Source organism: Gavialis gangeticus, unplaced genomic scaffold (assembly GCF_001723915.1).
Source record: "Gavialis gangeticus isolate Ggan-Ray unplaced genomic scaffold, GavGan_comp1, whole genome shotgun sequence".
Lineage (NCBI taxonomy): Eukaryota > Metazoa > Chordata > Crocodylia > Gavialidae > Gavialis > Gavialis gangeticus.
Genome location: NW_017729029.1, coordinates 64,885,925 through 64,903,557, shown reverse-complemented (window position 1 = coordinate 64,903,557; position 17,633 = coordinate 64,885,925). Strand labels below are relative to the sequence as shown.

Here is a 17,633-nt window from a genome sequence, read left to right as displayed (position 1 = left end):
GCACATAGCTGGAGGGGGAGGTATGAGGGGCTACAAATACTCCCATAAGCTACCCTGACAGAGAGCTCCCTGAAAGGTGCAGCATTCCCATTCAGACACAAAGGACCATGGATCTGCACTGTCTACTAACACTTGCATCCAGCCTCATTCCAACAATGGATGTTCAATCAAGCTCATTTTCTACAGGGTATTTTTGTTGGTTTTGTTTTAAACAAACAGCTCAATGGATTTACAAAAAAGCGATTTTTTTAGCTCCCCTTACCCTTACTTTTCTTAGGGACTGTCTATAAATGTATTGACAGTTGGCAACCCTGGCCCTGCTATTAGAACAGTGTCACAGCACTCATTCGTTCCCTGATTTTGTCACTTTCCTCACTTTATGTATAGATTTCCCCTCTACATTTTTTCCAGTTTTCTCCTCTCCCAAAGGACAAACTCTACATGCTATTTTTACATACAGTTCATTTTGCTGTTCCTTTTAGGCAAGTACTGACTTGGTAGCTTGTCAGTTCATTCTGTTTCTATCAGGAGCTCTAAGAGAGAACTACGCATAGGATAAAAACAAGTTACAAATCACCCCTCAGCAAAGACCAGGAATCTTTCAATGCCAGATGTTGCAAGTACTCTTTAATGCCAGTCCTGTATTAAAATCCAGATTCCTACATTTAAGAGAAAACTACCCTTCAGCTAGTTCATCTGGTAATTCATGATCTAGCTACACTCCCTGTTGCTCCTTCTTGTGTAAAATGTAGAAGTTTCCTTTAGCAATTTATTATAAATGAAGTAGCATCCAAGACTAGCAATAATGCTGAGTATAGAATAGTTTGTGCCAAAGTATAACGAGTTTTGCTTCCCAATTGTTAAACTATATATTAAACACTAAAGTAATTTTCCTCCTCTTATGACAATGGAATATTGCATCACGTTAGCAAGTGGCATTTTTTTAATGCCCATCCAAGGTAACTGCAAGGTTATCTTTTGGACACACAATTTGAGTCTGAACTAATTAACAATGTTGGTTTTTTCCCCTCAACCATGAGGGAATTTTCTTTCAGCTTCTGGTTTTGTTCACCTTATTCCTACACTATTACCCCACTCGTATCTCAACATAAATGTAGCTTATACTTGTTCTGCAAAATGCTTACTGTACTTGTAGGTGCTATGAAAATTACAGAGTAAATTCATTTGTCATCAGGTGAATCATAATCTGAGTGGCATTTAAGCCAACAAGCATTACTTAACTATTTTATAGCAAGCAATTATCTTGTTCCAATATTCCACACAGCAGCTTCCAACTTGAATTTGAATTTTCATTATTAGCAGCAAAATTGCAAAAGTGTACTTTTTTATTTTAGATTGTGAACAGGAATGATTAGCATTAGGGCTGCGCGAAGCTTTGGTCACCGATTCAATTCAGTGGAGATTAGGTCCAATTCAGCGGCTGAATCTCCAAATCCAGATCAAATCAAGATGGAGTGCTTCCGTGGGATACTCCATCCGCCCCACCATCACAGCATTCATGAGCTATACCTGGTACTTTGAGGTACACAGAACAAACATTTAAAGCTGTGTCGATGGCTGAATCGCTTACTCTCCAAATCAGTATCAAATCTTCAGATTCAGCTGAATTGAAATCGGGGCAGTGATTCGAATCAATAAATCAAATCACTGTCCCCAATTCAGGCTGAATCCAAATCAAATACAGCCCATTTCGCACATCCCTAACTAGCATCACTGACAAGTACAACATAAGAAAAAGATACAACTGATCATTTCCTAAATGCAGGAACTGCAGTATAGATTGACTGCTTAGCTTGCCCACGTTCATACTCTGAACAAACAGGAAAACCAGGACCAGAACTGAAGGCTCCTGATAGAGTCCCATGCCATATCTGCTAATCTATGCTTCTTCACTATAGTAGAGATTCTGTGCACTCTTTCCCAATATTTTTCCAGTGTACCTGAATCTTGATTGGCAGCAGGTGATCCAGAGTGTTTCATCTCAAGTGAAGCACTGAGTCTTTAAACAGAAACCACGTATACAGCACACTTGCACATGACTAAACTTCACGAGTGACCAAACGGAATTCACAAACTGAAGTCTACAAGAACTGATAAAATGAGCAGTGGCTCTTCCCAGAGACCAAGTGCATGTGAAATCCCACTATGTTTTCATTTCCTGTCCCTAAAACCCCCCCTACTATCTTACAGTCTTAGCCTGAACTACTTAGCTGGTCTTGGCAGATGCTAAGCCCAACAGACAACTTTTGCACTGTCCTCTTCATCATGTCCCCAGTTCCTTATTAAGATCAGGGAAGAAATTCCTCTATGCTATTAGCCTATAGTTTTTAACTGCATCTGTTACTTCAAAGCTGATTTACCAGAACCATTTGTTTTTCAAATGCCACCACACTGAGAACATCTTCCGGGCAATAGCTCCTCATATGGCAAGGTGGTGGCACACATGGCAGTAGTGCCGCACAAAGGCCACTCTGCAGCCACGGCCCACTGGCAGCTGGCCCAGAGGTGCAGGTGCCTCTGCTGTTGCCATGCAGCCCCATCCAGGTCTGGCAGGTGCACAGCCTTGGGGCTGCATGCTGTCGCAGGTAGCAGCAGCTCATAGCCAGGCAGCAGCCCCCACTGCCAGACTGCTGCAGTGGGTAGAGGGTACAAGGAACACTCCAGGCTGCTTCAGCAGTCCAGCTGTCACAAGGGGTAGTGTCCCCAGATACTAATTGGCCAGGCCCCAGAAACTCCTGAGAGCAAATAGTCCTGAGCTGCTTGCCAGGGCAGCTTTTTATACTACTAGGGCCAGCACAGGTGCTGGCCCCAGCCTCTAGCTCCCCACAGCCGCAGATCCGGGAGAAGCTGGATACTGTTATTTTGCCCCAAGGTGGCACAACTTGCCTCATATCAAAATGCATGTCCAGGGCCCAATCTTATGGGGTTCCCAGAAGATCCCATTAAGCATCTCTGTGAAACTTAGTTTCACAGAGATGCTCAAACTGTGGATTTGCGTCTCTGTAGGAAGACAAAGTTATTTGGGTACATGAGATATCTTTTATTAGACCAACTAAATAGTTGGAAAAAGTTGTTCTTTGCAAGCTTTCAGGCACAAACACCCCTCTTCAAGCACAGGGAGAGTTTATCATCCTTGTTAACAGCAGTATATGGAGATGAGAGTTAAACAGACCTGATTACCCACCCAGCAGCCCTATTGTATCTCTGCAAGTTTGTGTACACGCAGTCAAAATTGCAAAATTTCAAGAAGTTAAACGAATAAAGGATATCAAACAACAAGAATGCACTTTTGGTAGAAAATAATTAAATTGAGGCTTCCTGACCAGTGATTTAAATCATGATTTAAATCAAATTCACCCCCATTACCTTCTCCTGGCATTTAACTAAACAGATAACTAGTTTTACAAAGAAGGTTAATAGTGTGCCCGTTTATCAAGTGTCAAAACAAAAGGTCAAAAAGGCAGTCCATAAAAATCACAAAAATGTAGCTTCTAGCCCCCATAAGTCACAATTAATCTTCTAAAGCTCACAACTCATTAATTAGGACTAAAAATTCCATCCACCGCATCTTAAGTAAAGTTGTTTATTTCGGAGGGTGAAGAAATATATAAACTATCATTTTGTGCCTAAATATGTAAAACAATATAAGGATTCTATTTAATTTAATCATCTCGTGTTTCAGCAACAGCATATTTAATGTAACAAGTAACAATTTAAGAATACCAAGCCTCAACAGATGGACAATCTTTGCAGTGTAAATGGTTATCACTACCCAGCAAGATCTATTAACTGGAAAACATGGCATATTTTGAAATGCTGTACAAAAACAGGTTTCAATGAAGACACATGAAACGAACAAACAATAGCACCCAGCTGCCCGAGACTGTCAACAAGATAGTAAAACATTTCAGACAACAAAGTTACAAGAGGTGTGACCCAAGGGAAGCTTGGAATAGTCCCACAGTTAGAAACTCCTCTAGCACTGGAATGTAAATAAATATTCCCTTATCAATCTCTCAAAATTATCTATCAGCATATGGCAGAAGGAGATGCATCCTCTTCATTTTTAGGTTCATCCAAACACATTTCTACCATAAACAGATCATATAATAGACAGCTAGTATCTCAACAATGAAAATACAGGGGTCAAGTTGACCCCCCTCTCTCAATGGCAAGGCATCTGAACCTGGTTGGTGGTGCCTCTGAATATATCACCCAGTCAATTATGTGGATCTAATTCAAGCTTTACAGATTGGAAATCATCTATTGCACATATGTCAAACCTTCTCATCTGGGGGTAAAAGCATCCAAATTTTAGACGAGTTAGTGCTCAGGACTTCAAATAATACGAATCATATTCCTTGTTTCATATATAAATTGTCTTGTAAAAATAACAAAAGAGAGTGAACTAAAATATGGTTTTTTTATATTAAGCAAGGAACATCTACACAAAATCAGTTTTCCATCTCATTAAAAAGTATTTAATCATTAAAATAATGCATATGGAATTAAATTTTTATTATTATTAGCCCAATTAATATTTCAGGTACCATAATTTTTAAATGGTTATTCAATTTTGTGCTCATTAACCTACCCAAATGATCTTTATGGTAAAGTTCACATTACACTATTGTAAAAACTCAAATACATTAAATTTAAAAAGCACACCTCTCTAAACTCTATGAAGAGTAAGAAGGGTAGAAGAGAAGTATATGCTGACTGAGGAAACAGTTTACTTGTTGAAGTGATGTTGTAGCCATTATGGTCCAGGAAATATGCAAGTAGCAAAGATTTTTTTTTTTAGGGTGCTGTCTTTTACCGGACACTTTGCATTTTTTTTTTTCTCTGTCCCCCATCTTGTTTCTTGTCCAATGCACCAATGCCATCATGAAAACTATGTGTGAAGTTAGACAGAAACTATGCTCTTGAATAAATGATCACAGGAAAAAGATGAGAGACAGGAACCTAGTAACACAATGCCTACCACAGAACAAGACTCCCTTCACAGCCTCAAGCTCAAAAGGTATAACACCTTCAGAAGACAAGCATGGGAACAGAAATCCATAACCTTACTAGACACTTAAAACTAAGGACTAAACACAAACATTGACTTTATGACTTATTACAATCTAACTGTGCTCTGCTCATCTCTCTGCACACCACAGGTGATAACGGCCCTCTTCCCTCTTGAATGATCTTGCTCTTCCACTAATAGATCTATCCTTTCTACTGCACTTTTCTTGCCCTTTGGCTATTCCAGATAACCTTCATTCCTATTGTGTAGCCCTTCTCTATTAATTTAAAAAGATTGTGTAGTTTTATTTTCATGTAGAGTTTTATACATATCACTGTTCTGTCTGCTACTTAGCTCAAACTGTATCTTCTTTTCCAGACCTAAGGAATGGTGCCTTGTGTCTGAAAGCTTAAGATCTCTTCCAACTACACAGTTGGTTCAATAAAAAATAAAATCTCCCCAAAAAAAGCTTGCATCTCAAAGTTTAAGAAGGTTTCATTTATGTAAAATTTCTGAAGTTGGCAATGGAAGCCCAGATTTCTATTATAAAAAAAAGAAAGAAAGAAAAAACCCAAAAGCAACTCCTTCCAAGAAGCTTATAAAGATCTAATAATGCATCTCTTTCTCTCTTCTTTTTGTTCTATTTTTGTCAAAGTGATATGATAAGATGGATTAGTGAGAACTACACAAGTTGTTATGCTTTCGGCTGGACTTAAAGGATCAAATAATATTGATGCTGTTTAAGAAAATTAAAAAGAAGAATGAATCACCACATCTTACAGAAATAAGTGCCACAGAATAACATATTCATAGAATAAAGAAAAAATGTCAGAGGCAGTTAGCTAAACAGAAACAACTGCTGACCATGTAAACCAAACTAAGAAAGGTTTGGATATGCTGAAGCCAGAAAACTGTGTGTCAACATATGTAGCAGAGGAAAATCATAGGAAGCTTACAGACATAGGAGAGATGTTAGACAAACACACAGCTGAGATAAAGACATAGTTGGGAGATGTCAGACAAACTTTTGAGCACCTGCTTCTTTAAGAAGGGCACTTTGTGCCCAAAAGCTTATCTAACATCTCTACCAACTCTATAGTTGGTCCAAAAAAAGATATCATAAAATAAATAAATAAATAAATAAGAACTTGCTTCTCAAAGTATTGGGAAACATTTTAGGCACTGGAGTTCGAGGACTACAGGCAAATAATATACAGTAGAGGCAAAAGTACTGGGACAAATAACCCTGTCAAGAAGATGCAGCAATTGAGAGGATGGAACAGACCTATGAATCCTAGAGGCCATTCCAGAAATATTTTTCAGGTCTGTTGCATTATTTCTGTGGCCACTTTAAAATAGAGGAGATCCGGAGATTTATATTGAGGCCTCCAGGCACCCTGCATTTCTGCTATATTTTGCGTACAAGCCTCATAATCAATTGTATTCATAGATTATACGGCTGGAAGGGACCTCAGAAGATCATCAGGTCCAGCCCTCTGCACTGAACAGGAAAGACAACCATGGCCAAGTGACCCCAGCAAGGTGACCATCCAGTCTCCTCTTGAAGATTTCCAGGGTAGGTGATTGCACCACCTCTGGAGAGAGCTTATTCCACAGTCTGGACACCCTAGTTGTGAAGTAGTTTTTCCTAACGTTGAGCCTGAAATCGTCTTCCAGGAGCTAGTAACCATTAATCTGAGTTTTCCCCAAGGGTGCCCTGGTAAACTGTTGTTCACCGAGCCCTTGATGTACACCTCTGATGCAGCAGTAAGCTCCTACCAAGTCCCCTCTCAGCCTTCTCTTTTTCAAGCTGAAGAGTCCCAGATCCCACCATCTTTCCTCGTATGGCTTGTCACACAAGTCTCTGATCATACAGGTGGCCCTTCTCTGGACTCTCTCAACCTTTACCATGTCTTTGTTAAAGTGCAGCAACCAGAATTGGATGCAGTACTCCAGCTGCAGTCTCACCAATGCCGAGTAGAGCGAGAGAATCACGTCTTTGGTTTTGCCGGAGATGCATCAATTGATACATGCCAGGGTATTGTTGGCCCTGCTGGCTACCGCATCGCACTGCCGGCTCATGTTCATGCTGTGATTAATTATTACCCCCAGGTCCCTTTCATTCGTAGTGCAGGTCAGGTTGGCATTGCCAAGCCTGTAGGTGCACAGAGGATTGTTCATCCCCAGGTGGAGCACTTAACATTTCTCAACATTGAACTTCATCTGGTTCCAGTCTGCCCAACTTACCAGCCTGTCTAGGTCTGCCTGTATCTGCAGCCTATCTTCAAGCATGATCATGCTTCCTCATAACTTGGTGTTGCTTGCAAACTTGGCCATTGAGTTTTTCACCCCCACATCCAAATCATTGATGAAGATGTTGAATAGCACTGGGCCAAGTACCAACTCCTGAGGAACACAACTGACCACTTCCTGCCAAGATGACAGATCCAGAATTTCTTTTTCTATCTAACCTCCTCCAAAGTACTATTTTTATTATTTAAACTTTCTAACTGCTTCTTGGGTTCAAGAATAATTTGAACCCAAACATATAAGCTACAGCAAATGGGTATGGAAATAATGAAATATTTTTAAAGTCAATAAGCCTGGGAAATTATTTGTCTCATCATAAATTTTCACACCAAAATATTCAACTGATATAGTTAGCACAGATAAATTATGAAAGCTACCAACTAAGAGTTTCATTTATTTGATAATATATATGATAAATCTCACATTTATTTGAAAATTACCATCAGTACAAACTGAAGTGTTTCTTTTCCAGAATAAAAGATCATTTTAATAACACACAGTGACAGAGATAGTTTATATACTATAAACTGGTTAACTCCCCAAATATTTTAAGATAATGAATGTTTGTACCAAATATTTTCCCTCTTAAGAATTTATTGTGAAGTAATGTTTCAGCTGTGCAATCAAATCAAGGACCTTTCTTCTAATGGCTTGTATGACAACTACTACCTGCTTTAAAACTGAATGCCAACATGCAATTAAGAAACACTCTTCACTATAAATAGTTTAGCAACACTTTCACAGGATAGAAGTAAAAATAATGTTTTTAAGATGGCCACTCAGAACTTAAAATGTTGTGCTACTTGACAGGCAAGGATTTCTTAGGGCAATATCTTTTATTGGACCAACTTCACAGTTGGGATAGAGTTAGTCATGCTTCCAAACACATGTCTTAAGGTCTGAGGAGTAAAATCCAGCACAGCATAATGAAAAACAGTTGGAAGAGGGAGGTCAGATTTGATAGTACTTTTTAAAGCTTTTGAAACCCCAAGAGTCAAATCTGCACCTCAAGCACCAAAGGCTAGATGCGTTGGGAAAGCGTCCAGCAATAATTCAAATTTCAAAAATCTCCAAAAAATGCATAGTTCTTAACTTTTTGGTTTTTCCATTCATTACCTCCTGCCTGAATTGTGAACTAATTTGGCCAAGGATACATGACTTATAAAGTGATGAGCATTTTTTTTATGTCAGCATGTTATAAAACAGGTTTATTTCTGTGGGGGGATTTTTTTGTTTTGTTTTTTAAAGTAGTCTCTCACAATCTGTGCATTATCTGGCTGTCAGCCTCTGGCCTCTGGTGTAAAATTGATTTAAATGGTGTCAGATGCTTGGAACTGAGGTCATGTAGATAGGGCACTGACAAAAAAAAGATACTCTACAGGGTTCTTCTTCCACTTAAATCACAGCTCTCCAATGCTCTCATCAGGCATTTACCAGAAAGTATGCATTTAAGATGCCTGGTTTTGAACTATTATTTTACTAGTTTATCCTATATTTGAAACAAATGCAATCAATTTAGCTAACCATGTAGCCCAAAATACAGATGGTTTGCTGGTCACGTGACGTTTACAACATTAACCATAGGTCTACACTGAAATAATCTGATACAGTATGTGTAGCTATGCAAAGCAAGCTTTAGTTAAACTAATTCACATGCCAAGAGTAGCAAAGCTGCAGCTAACACTGCACAAAAAGTTTAAGTATGACAGAAGACCTTGGACAGACTCCTATAGACTTCACCAAATGCCAGCGAGCCAGCTTTACTGCTGCTGGGCATATCTACACAGTAGACAAAAAAAATACTATGCAGTAGCATGTCACAGCACAGACAGTGCTAATTTGAGACTGTGCAGTACGATAGGGCTATTGTGCAGTAGCATCACCTAAAAAGAAATTTCACCAGCGCTACTGCACAGTAACTTCAGTTACTGCGCATTTGCTAATACAAGTACTAAATAAATGTGCAGTAGTGTCTTGTGTAGATGCATGCACTGTTACCTAAACCAGCTAAATTAGAGCTAGCATAGGTATGTCTACAAATGGCTGCAATCACACTTCTGATGCAGGGCAGGCATAACTTACAATCAAAAAACATTTTTCCAAAAACTTTTATTGAGGGCTTAAGATGGGGAGAAGGAAGAAAAGAGAAAATATTTGTTTGTACAATACTCATTTTCCCTTCTCTGCTTTCTCCTCCCTTTTGATCATTTGGTAATGTTTGTCTGTATAACACTTGTTATCAACCCATCACCGAAAACAAAATGTGGTGTTGATGGGTGGGGGAGAAGAAAGCAGTGAAACTTATTTTATTGTTATATCCAAATACTATAAACTGATCTTTGAGCTCTCAAAAACAAAAGTTCTAAGCAGCATATGAAAACCTACAGGTAGAATTTTATTCCACAAAAAATGTAATGTTAAGAATATGCTCAGCTGTTAAAATTAACTTATGATGAAAAACTTAACCATGACTCACTTAACATAATTTAGGCATTTTAACAGTATCTAAGCGTTTTACCAAAATGTAAATGTCAATCAATACTACATCAGCATGTGCTACAGTTATCAAGTTAAAATGAGGCAAGTTAAACCAAATCAGCCTGAATTCTCAGTGAAGTGTTTCTTCTATTAAATCTCTATTGGTTTAAAAAATTGCTTTCCCTCTCTGGTGGAGGGGGAGCAGAAGGGTCACTTTATTGCACAGGCTCCTGAAGCAGCAGTTCTCATCTTTGGAAAAGAGTTAAATATAACATTCATGGCAGAAACCTTCTGCGTAATGTTGAGCCTAATCCCTTGAAAGTTTATGTTTTGAAAGGAACCAGCAAAATCCTGCTGTGTCCTATCTGCAGACTGAGAGCAGCAGCCTTAAGCTAAGTCATCTACATTCTGCTCAAGCAGGATGCTCCTCACAAATCACAATAAGTAGTAATAACCACTATTAAAATGACTCCTTCCTGTTTGATGTCCTCTCTCTCCTCAGGATTTCATGACATTCTCTACCTCTACCTCTGGCTGTTTCTTCCATGCCTCATCCAGTTTCTTCTCTCTTCCTGTTACACTTATCATGTTATTACAGAATACTATGAGGCTCTGTCCTAGTCCCTCCTCCTTCACCACACTCTCTGCTGTGATAATCTTATGCATTACTGTAGCTTTAAGTACTACCTCTATATGTCTGATACAAATAATTTTCCTTGCCATTTTTGTTGATCTCCTGTGTAGATCTGCAGCACAATGTCTTTTTATATTTTTTTTTTGGTGGGGGCAAGGGGGAGGGGAAATCACTGTCAACATGCCATACTGAACTAATTGCATTTTCTCTAAAGTCCTTTCAAAGTGACCCCGTTTTTTAATCACTATTGACAAGCACCACCCAAACACAACACAGGTGTTTTCCAACTCCTTGAGGTCCCTCGTTAAAATTAAAACCCATGTCGAAGTCTTAATTCTTCATTCATAAAATATATTAAGTCTCAACTTTCCTTTTGTCCATACAGCTAAAATATGTGTTCTGGCCCTTGTCTATCATTTTGATTAGTGTACTACTTTCTGGCTGCACCGATAGCCACTGAGCTTCCTCTTCTGTTGATCTTACTTTGCTTTCAAAGACCATTATACCATCTCTTGCTACCTATCAAATCTTCCCTATGTTTCTGTTGTTCCCCAGGATACCAACTTCAACCTTTTTTCTCCAGTTATAAACCTGTCGACATGTTCTTCTGTGTTATACCCTAAGTTTGTAGTGCCCTTCCAGAAATGAATGCAGATTACCTCCTTTCATATCTCTCCTGAATAATTTCCTCCAGTAATAAATGGTGAGGTACAGGGGCAGTAGGAAGAATTTTTTTTATTCCTCATGTAAAGTAAATTGCACTATTAAAGCACTTATCAAAACATGATGGTCACCACCTTGACCTCTATTTTTTTCCACTGTAAATCTTCTCTGCCCTTAATCTCTTATACTACGAACCGTTAGTGGCAGGGACTCTGACCTTTTCCCTTCATTTGGTAAAAGCTTAGTAGATCATTTAGTGCTATCAGAAATAAGCGAGAATTTTTCCACGTGTCGCTGTCGAAAGATGCTAGTTTATTATGTAAATAGAAAACGAAGCATTTAAATGTCAGTCCAGTTTAACAAAATTTCCCTGCTGTTTTTATGCATGAACCTTTTTATGCCATTTTTCCTGTTAAACTAGAAATTCTTCCGGATAAAAATTAGTTGTCTATTTATAAAAGTGCCTAGAAATGTAAGCATGCTCATTATCTTGCAGCAAAAATATTTTTTCACCTTGCTTACTGTGCATTTTACAGTACTTATATGTTAAGTTAATGTAGGACACTGCACACATTTGTGGAGGTCTGTAAGAGTCTTCAGTATTTACTGAAAAAGATTTTAAAAATATTATTTGTAAACCATAAGAAAGACAAGGAGTATTAAGTACTAAGTAATTAAACAGTAAACCAATCACTTAGTTTTAACTTCTTGGAAACTGGATGAATTTCCAAACCATACTGTTCCTTCAAAATACATAATGCAGATGTATAAATAGACATACCTGCTCCTTGGAAGAAACATAGACTCTTTGATGAATACTGAGCCAGACAGAAGGATATACCAACAGGTACCAATATCATCAGGGCTGGAATAAAAGGAAAAATATGGTGAGAACAATTTGGACAGCATCAAAAAATCAGGGAAAAAGAAAAAAAAAAAAATCACAAAAACACAAGCCAAAAATGTGCAGTGAATTTTGGAGGAAACTACTTTTTTTAATCATTTGCAGCAAATACTTTTAATTAAACAGTTCCACTTTCCCTCTAGAAACGCATCAAAACAGCTTGAATCAATAACAGTATTTTAAAGTGACAGCACTCATCTGTTTACTGACACAGCACAGAAGCCCAATAAAATAAAACCGAACTTGATTACAGCAGATCAGAAGCGTAGTTAAAAGTATAGTATTATAGCTTTGGATTCTGCTGAATTTGCTTTTGCCCCTTTCAGGACAACAAATACAGTATCTGCTCTTCATCTCTTAAGCAATCTCTTTGCCCATTTCCAATCCTTCCCCTCCCTGCTTTCCTTCAAACAGATATAACAACTCCTTGACACCTACACAAAGCTAACAGAACTTGACCATCTTCACTCACTTGAGAGTCCACCTACAAAAAGAGTTCTGATCTCTCACAGGCTGCCTGCTTCAGGTTCCTTCCTGGCATGAGGGAGGGACACATCACCAGCAGCAGGAGAGTGCTCTTTTTAAGAGATCCAGATGAGTAAGTCTGCTTAGTTAATGGCAGGGGAAAGAGGAACAAGTTGTGATCTGCTTTTCCCAGTCTCATTTACCCAGCTTATCCCCCTGCGAATTCAGACCCTCCTTCCTATACAGCACAACACTCCATTCAAAGGCCTCAAAATTCCCCAGAGTTGACAGCCAACACCTCTGTGAGAAAACAAGACTAGTTTTCAGAGTTATTGCAAATAACCACATTAGAATAGCATGCATTCTGTGCCATCTTGATCAGCATATGCTGTGATGGTAAATACTTCGATTTAGTTTCCACCACTCCTATACTGCTTGTTGAGGAAACTCAATAATGATGCATGCTAGCTTGATTCCAATCAATAACTGTACATAGCATTTCAAAGTCACTGGGCTACACACTCAGGAATTCAGATTACTTCATTATTCCATAGCACTCTCCCCCCTTTTTTTAAAATTAGAAGTCTCAAGTTTTTAGCAACAATTAGTTTAGACTTCAAGCACAGCCCACATATCTTTTAACAAAAGGGGAGAGCATAGTTATTAAAATCCAATCTTTAAGCTAAGTAGGCTATATGCAGTTAGGTGAACAATTCTCATTTAATTAAACAAAGCTGGAAGTGACAATGCCCTCAAAACAGAGTGCCAAGATAATAGTGATAAGCACTGTAGAAACACACAGTGCATTAAAAAAAAAAGAAAAATGTAGTGAGACACAGAAAAGCCAGCACAAAAATCAGAGAACAGGACCAGATGCGACTGAGAGCATATAAATGGTATAGCACTGACATTTATGCAGAGATTTACTTCGCTTTCAGCTCTCCTCTGAATGACAGAAAGAAGTGCATCTTGCACGTTAAAAACATGGAACTGAATGTCATGAACAGACATCAAATGTATAGATATTTACACACAGACCATAAGTTCACTTTCCTCAAAGACCCAGCAGATGAGAATCATACTGACCAAACCGGAATTTTACAAGTCACACAAACATTGTTCCACTAGTGTGTAAAAAGAAACTTTGTGCTCTAACAATTTTAAATTGCCAGATACAAGGGTTGCAAGGTTCCTAATGGGAACATGCCACATGTTCTGCCAATTTATGATGCCATAAAATGGCAACACAGCCACAAATATTCCACATAAGATGAGTAACATCTTTGTGACTGGGCTGTATAGTGTTCCCACCCAACCCACAGCCCATTGTCAGCACTAGCCTGAGGCCTTCTTAGTCTGCATCAGGACTGGGGTAGCCCAAAAAGAGCTGGGCTACACTAGTCCCAATGCCAAAAATCAGCTAACTGTAAGCATCAGGATCATGGGGCATACCGCATGTTCAAATTTATGATACTATAGAAATCAGCCACAAAGAAGTTTCACATTTTATGTGGAATACCTTTGTGGCTGGTTTACTATTTTATGGCACCATAAACTGGCTGAACCTATGGCATGTTGCTATTTAAGATGCAATTAACATGTTCATCATGCTATAAATTTAGTATGTGCAGGAGCCTAAAATGAGTCTCAGACAGCACGTCATGCTTACTACTGATTGCACAGCAGTCAAAATTTTCAAGTCTGTTCCATTACCGACCCAAAGAAATACTAAGAAAGAAAATCTGAACAAACTTGGAAACATGTTAGGAAAAAAGTAAAGAAAGACTTTGCCTACTGAAAAGCTGAGTCAGAGACAGGCCAGAAGGGGAATATAGAAATAAGAGCATAAATGAGGGGAAAGTACAAAGAACAGCTGGCACAGTGCAGTAGGGAAAGTTTGCAAGTACATAGACTGATCTGTAATGCCAGGCTCAGATAAATATAGTTAAAGGACTTTTTCCTGAACATTAATTTCAACAACTGCTGAGACCTGGTCTGCATTACACAGCTCTGCCAGCAGAGTCATCTCTGGGCAGGGTATGAAAAAGATCAAACCCTGTAGCTGAGGCAGCTAGAGAAAAGTCCCCACAGTGAATGCAGTCCTGCCAGAAAAAGGAAGCTGCTGCCTCCTGTCAGTTTGTCACTCAGGCAGACTGGCGTAATTCTGGAAGCAGAAAAATACCTTCTGTCAGTAGAACGGCAACTACACAGGGGATACAGCTAATATTGCACAGCCACTGCAGGTAGAGCACTGCTGTAATTAAAGAAGCAGCACCTCCACAGTATAGACCAAGTCGAAAAAAGCACTCATTCTGCATGTTGATAAGCACTAGACACATGGACAATTTATGAACAGATCATTTCACTTCTCTTGGTGATCAAGCATGGAAGAATTGCCCAAGATGGTGATACAAACTAAAATAGATTTTGACAGTTCACACAAACAGGTCCTAATAATGTGAAAGAGGAAAAAGAAAAAAATATTAGTGTTGGGCTGAACATCAGCATAAAGATATTTTAGACCTCAAGCCCTGTACTGCCCTTGAGAATCATGGGTTAGTGGGGAGTAGCACCCAGGTTTGCCTCACCACACAACAAAGTAACTATCTTGTGCATACCTAAATTCTGTAGGAGCAATCCTCACAATTTCATGTTGCCAAAGGCTGAACTGGCTAGCACTCCCACAGTTCAGAAGAAAAACTAATTTTGGATGTTCAAGCTTGCATCCTACCTGCAAAGTGGGCAGTTTCTCAATTGGGGGAAAGCAAAACCTGGGTGCTAGCCCAAACCAGCAGCAGTGCCAGCTAACCCAAATTGAAAGCACAACTAAAATTGGATGGTTTTCTGGAAAGAGATTTTATACAACACCTCAGTAAACTCAGGGCTAGTTCTGCAGTAAAAATATTCCTATAATCAGATTAAATCTGGCCAAAAAATTAAGTGAAATTTTGCAAAAAATGATCAAAACATTCCCATTCTTTTTTGCCAAACATCTACCCCAAAAACCCAAGCAACCAGCCCACTGGAACAGTTTGTCACTGGATAAATAACCTCAGAAAACTGAATTCCTACAAGTTTCATAATATTTCTACAAGGGCAGCAGTTATCAACCTGTGCTCTGCAAGATACTTTCAAAGGTGTAGCAACATTGGCACCACTGCTGCCACTTCCACAGCCAAACTCATGCACCTCTGTTTCCAGGAGGCACTTGTGGAGCCAAACCAGGAGGTGGATGAGGCAGAATGGAAGCGGTTCCTGCCTACATTAGGTTACTGGACCCTTTTCCAGCTCTGCCGACATTTCCTGGAAAGAGGCATGTAGGACACTACTACATGGCAGCAGCAGCTCAAGTATGTAAACTGAGTAGAACAGTGGCTCTCAACTGAGTTACCCCTCCAAAACTCTTGTGAATTTGGTGGCGTCTTAGGTATAAAATAGTTTAGGACAACATTGTTCAACCCATGGATCACGACACAAAAGTGGGTTGCAAGAATATATGAAAGGGTCACAAACAGACTTTAAAAATGGATTTTCCTTAAAAGGAGAAAAATGTGGGAAACCATGACTCGTCCCTTGCAGGCTGGCAGAGTTCCAACCTGCAAGGGGCTGGTTGGGGCCCCCCATGCCCCACACACTGGGAGGCTGGGGCCTGGGGGCAGTGGGTCAGGACTGGCCTTCCTTGTTTACAAATGGGTCCTGGTACAAAAAAGGTTGAGAACCACTGTTTTAGAACCACTGTACTGAAGTATCACAAATGTTATGCAAACTGGAATCTGCTATAAAAATACACCAGATTTAATAATCTAGGAGTTATTAATTAATTAAGGAATTAGAATTTTTAAAATACAATTTTAAAACTTTGTATTATGTTAATTTCCTTTTAAATGAGATATTGGAATGATGTAAAACAACTAAAAGGGAAACAGAAAACTTGAAAGGACCAAGGTACAAACCATTAACAAATATTTTGGACTTGATGTTTTTTACAAGCTAAAGTTCTGATGACATTCAAGACTTTTTTTTTTTAAATGATGTTTTACAAGCATTACCAAAGCAAGCTGAATCATCAATACAAAAAGGTAGGAAAGGAAGTTTCCCAAAATAGGTGGACTTTCCATCCTTCTCAACAAGCCAATTCAACCAGTACATATAATCTCCACAGGGAGCTCTGTCTTCAAGCCTTTACTGAACTTAGTAAAATCCTTTTTCAAATCTCATACATTTCACCTGAGCTTTTTGAATTGTTTCATTCTAGGATGTGCAAAGCTGTCATGGAAGGCCAAGCATAAAGATGTTCAGATATAGCTGAGTCTTAACCAACGATCATTTTCATGTTCAGGATCAAGGCACTGAAAGAGCAATAAAAGTTTTTAAAAAAGTGGGGGAGGGAAAAAAAGAGGAAGAAGTAGGGTAATCAGTGAATGATGGGGATATAGCAGTGATATGTTCTTGACAGATATGGCAGGTCACAGGCTTTGTATAAAAAGGTCTGAGAAATATCAGACCCTAATCCCAAGGTTTAAGTCACTGTACTCCGATCTCATGAAAGAACGAGGCCAAAGCATTTGCTTGTTTTAGGGGTTTTTTTGTTTTTTTTTTAATTTGATGATATATTGCCTGCACACACTGGGATAAAGAATCCTTAGTCACATTCCCATATTTTTCCTGGACAGAACAGGAAAAATAAAAGTTGTACTGTCTATGGAATACCTACCATATTCACTCAAATCTAAGATGACCCTGAATTTAAGGCAAGCACCTAATAATTAGACTCTATACATGGAAAAATAAGAACATTATTATAATTTTATAGTGTACAGAATCTAATATTAGAGGGTCATCTTTAGTTCATATCCTTCACCACTGCAGGGGGGATAGGCGTGGGTGGGGGGCGGGGAAGGAATCGTATGGGTAGGAACTACCAAAATCATGGATTTCACAATGTTCATGGGAGTTGCTGTTTCAGGTGATCTCTGAAAAGAAAGGTGCAAAACTGCAGCGCAGAAGTAAAAAAGAAAAGCATCAAAAATAGAACAAGGCAGGAAGCCCTGGTGTCATGAGGCATAGAACAGGGCCGGGGGGGGGGGGGGGGGGGGGGAAAATAAGAAGACCAACCCATAAAAGAAGAGCGACAGGACCCCGCG

At 39.1% G+C, this 17,633-nt stretch overlaps 1 protein-coding gene across 10 annotated transcripts in view; it reads right to left on the bottom strand.

The window, feature by feature from the left end:
* The window catches only part of RAPGEF2 (Rap guanine nucleotide exchange factor 2), a 382,443-nt gene that overhangs the window by 189,529 nt on the left and 175,281 nt on the right, over nucleotides 1-17,633 (bottom strand). For all 10 annotated transcript variants that reach the window (XM_019521725.1, XM_019521731.1, XM_019521717.1 and 7 more), the window contains exon 4: nucleotides 11,902-11,985. In XM_019521725.1, coding sequence (XP_019377270.1) covers nucleotides 11,902-11,985 — 84 coding nt within the window. The remainder of the gene's footprint in view (nucleotides 1-11,901; nucleotides 11,986-17,633) is intronic.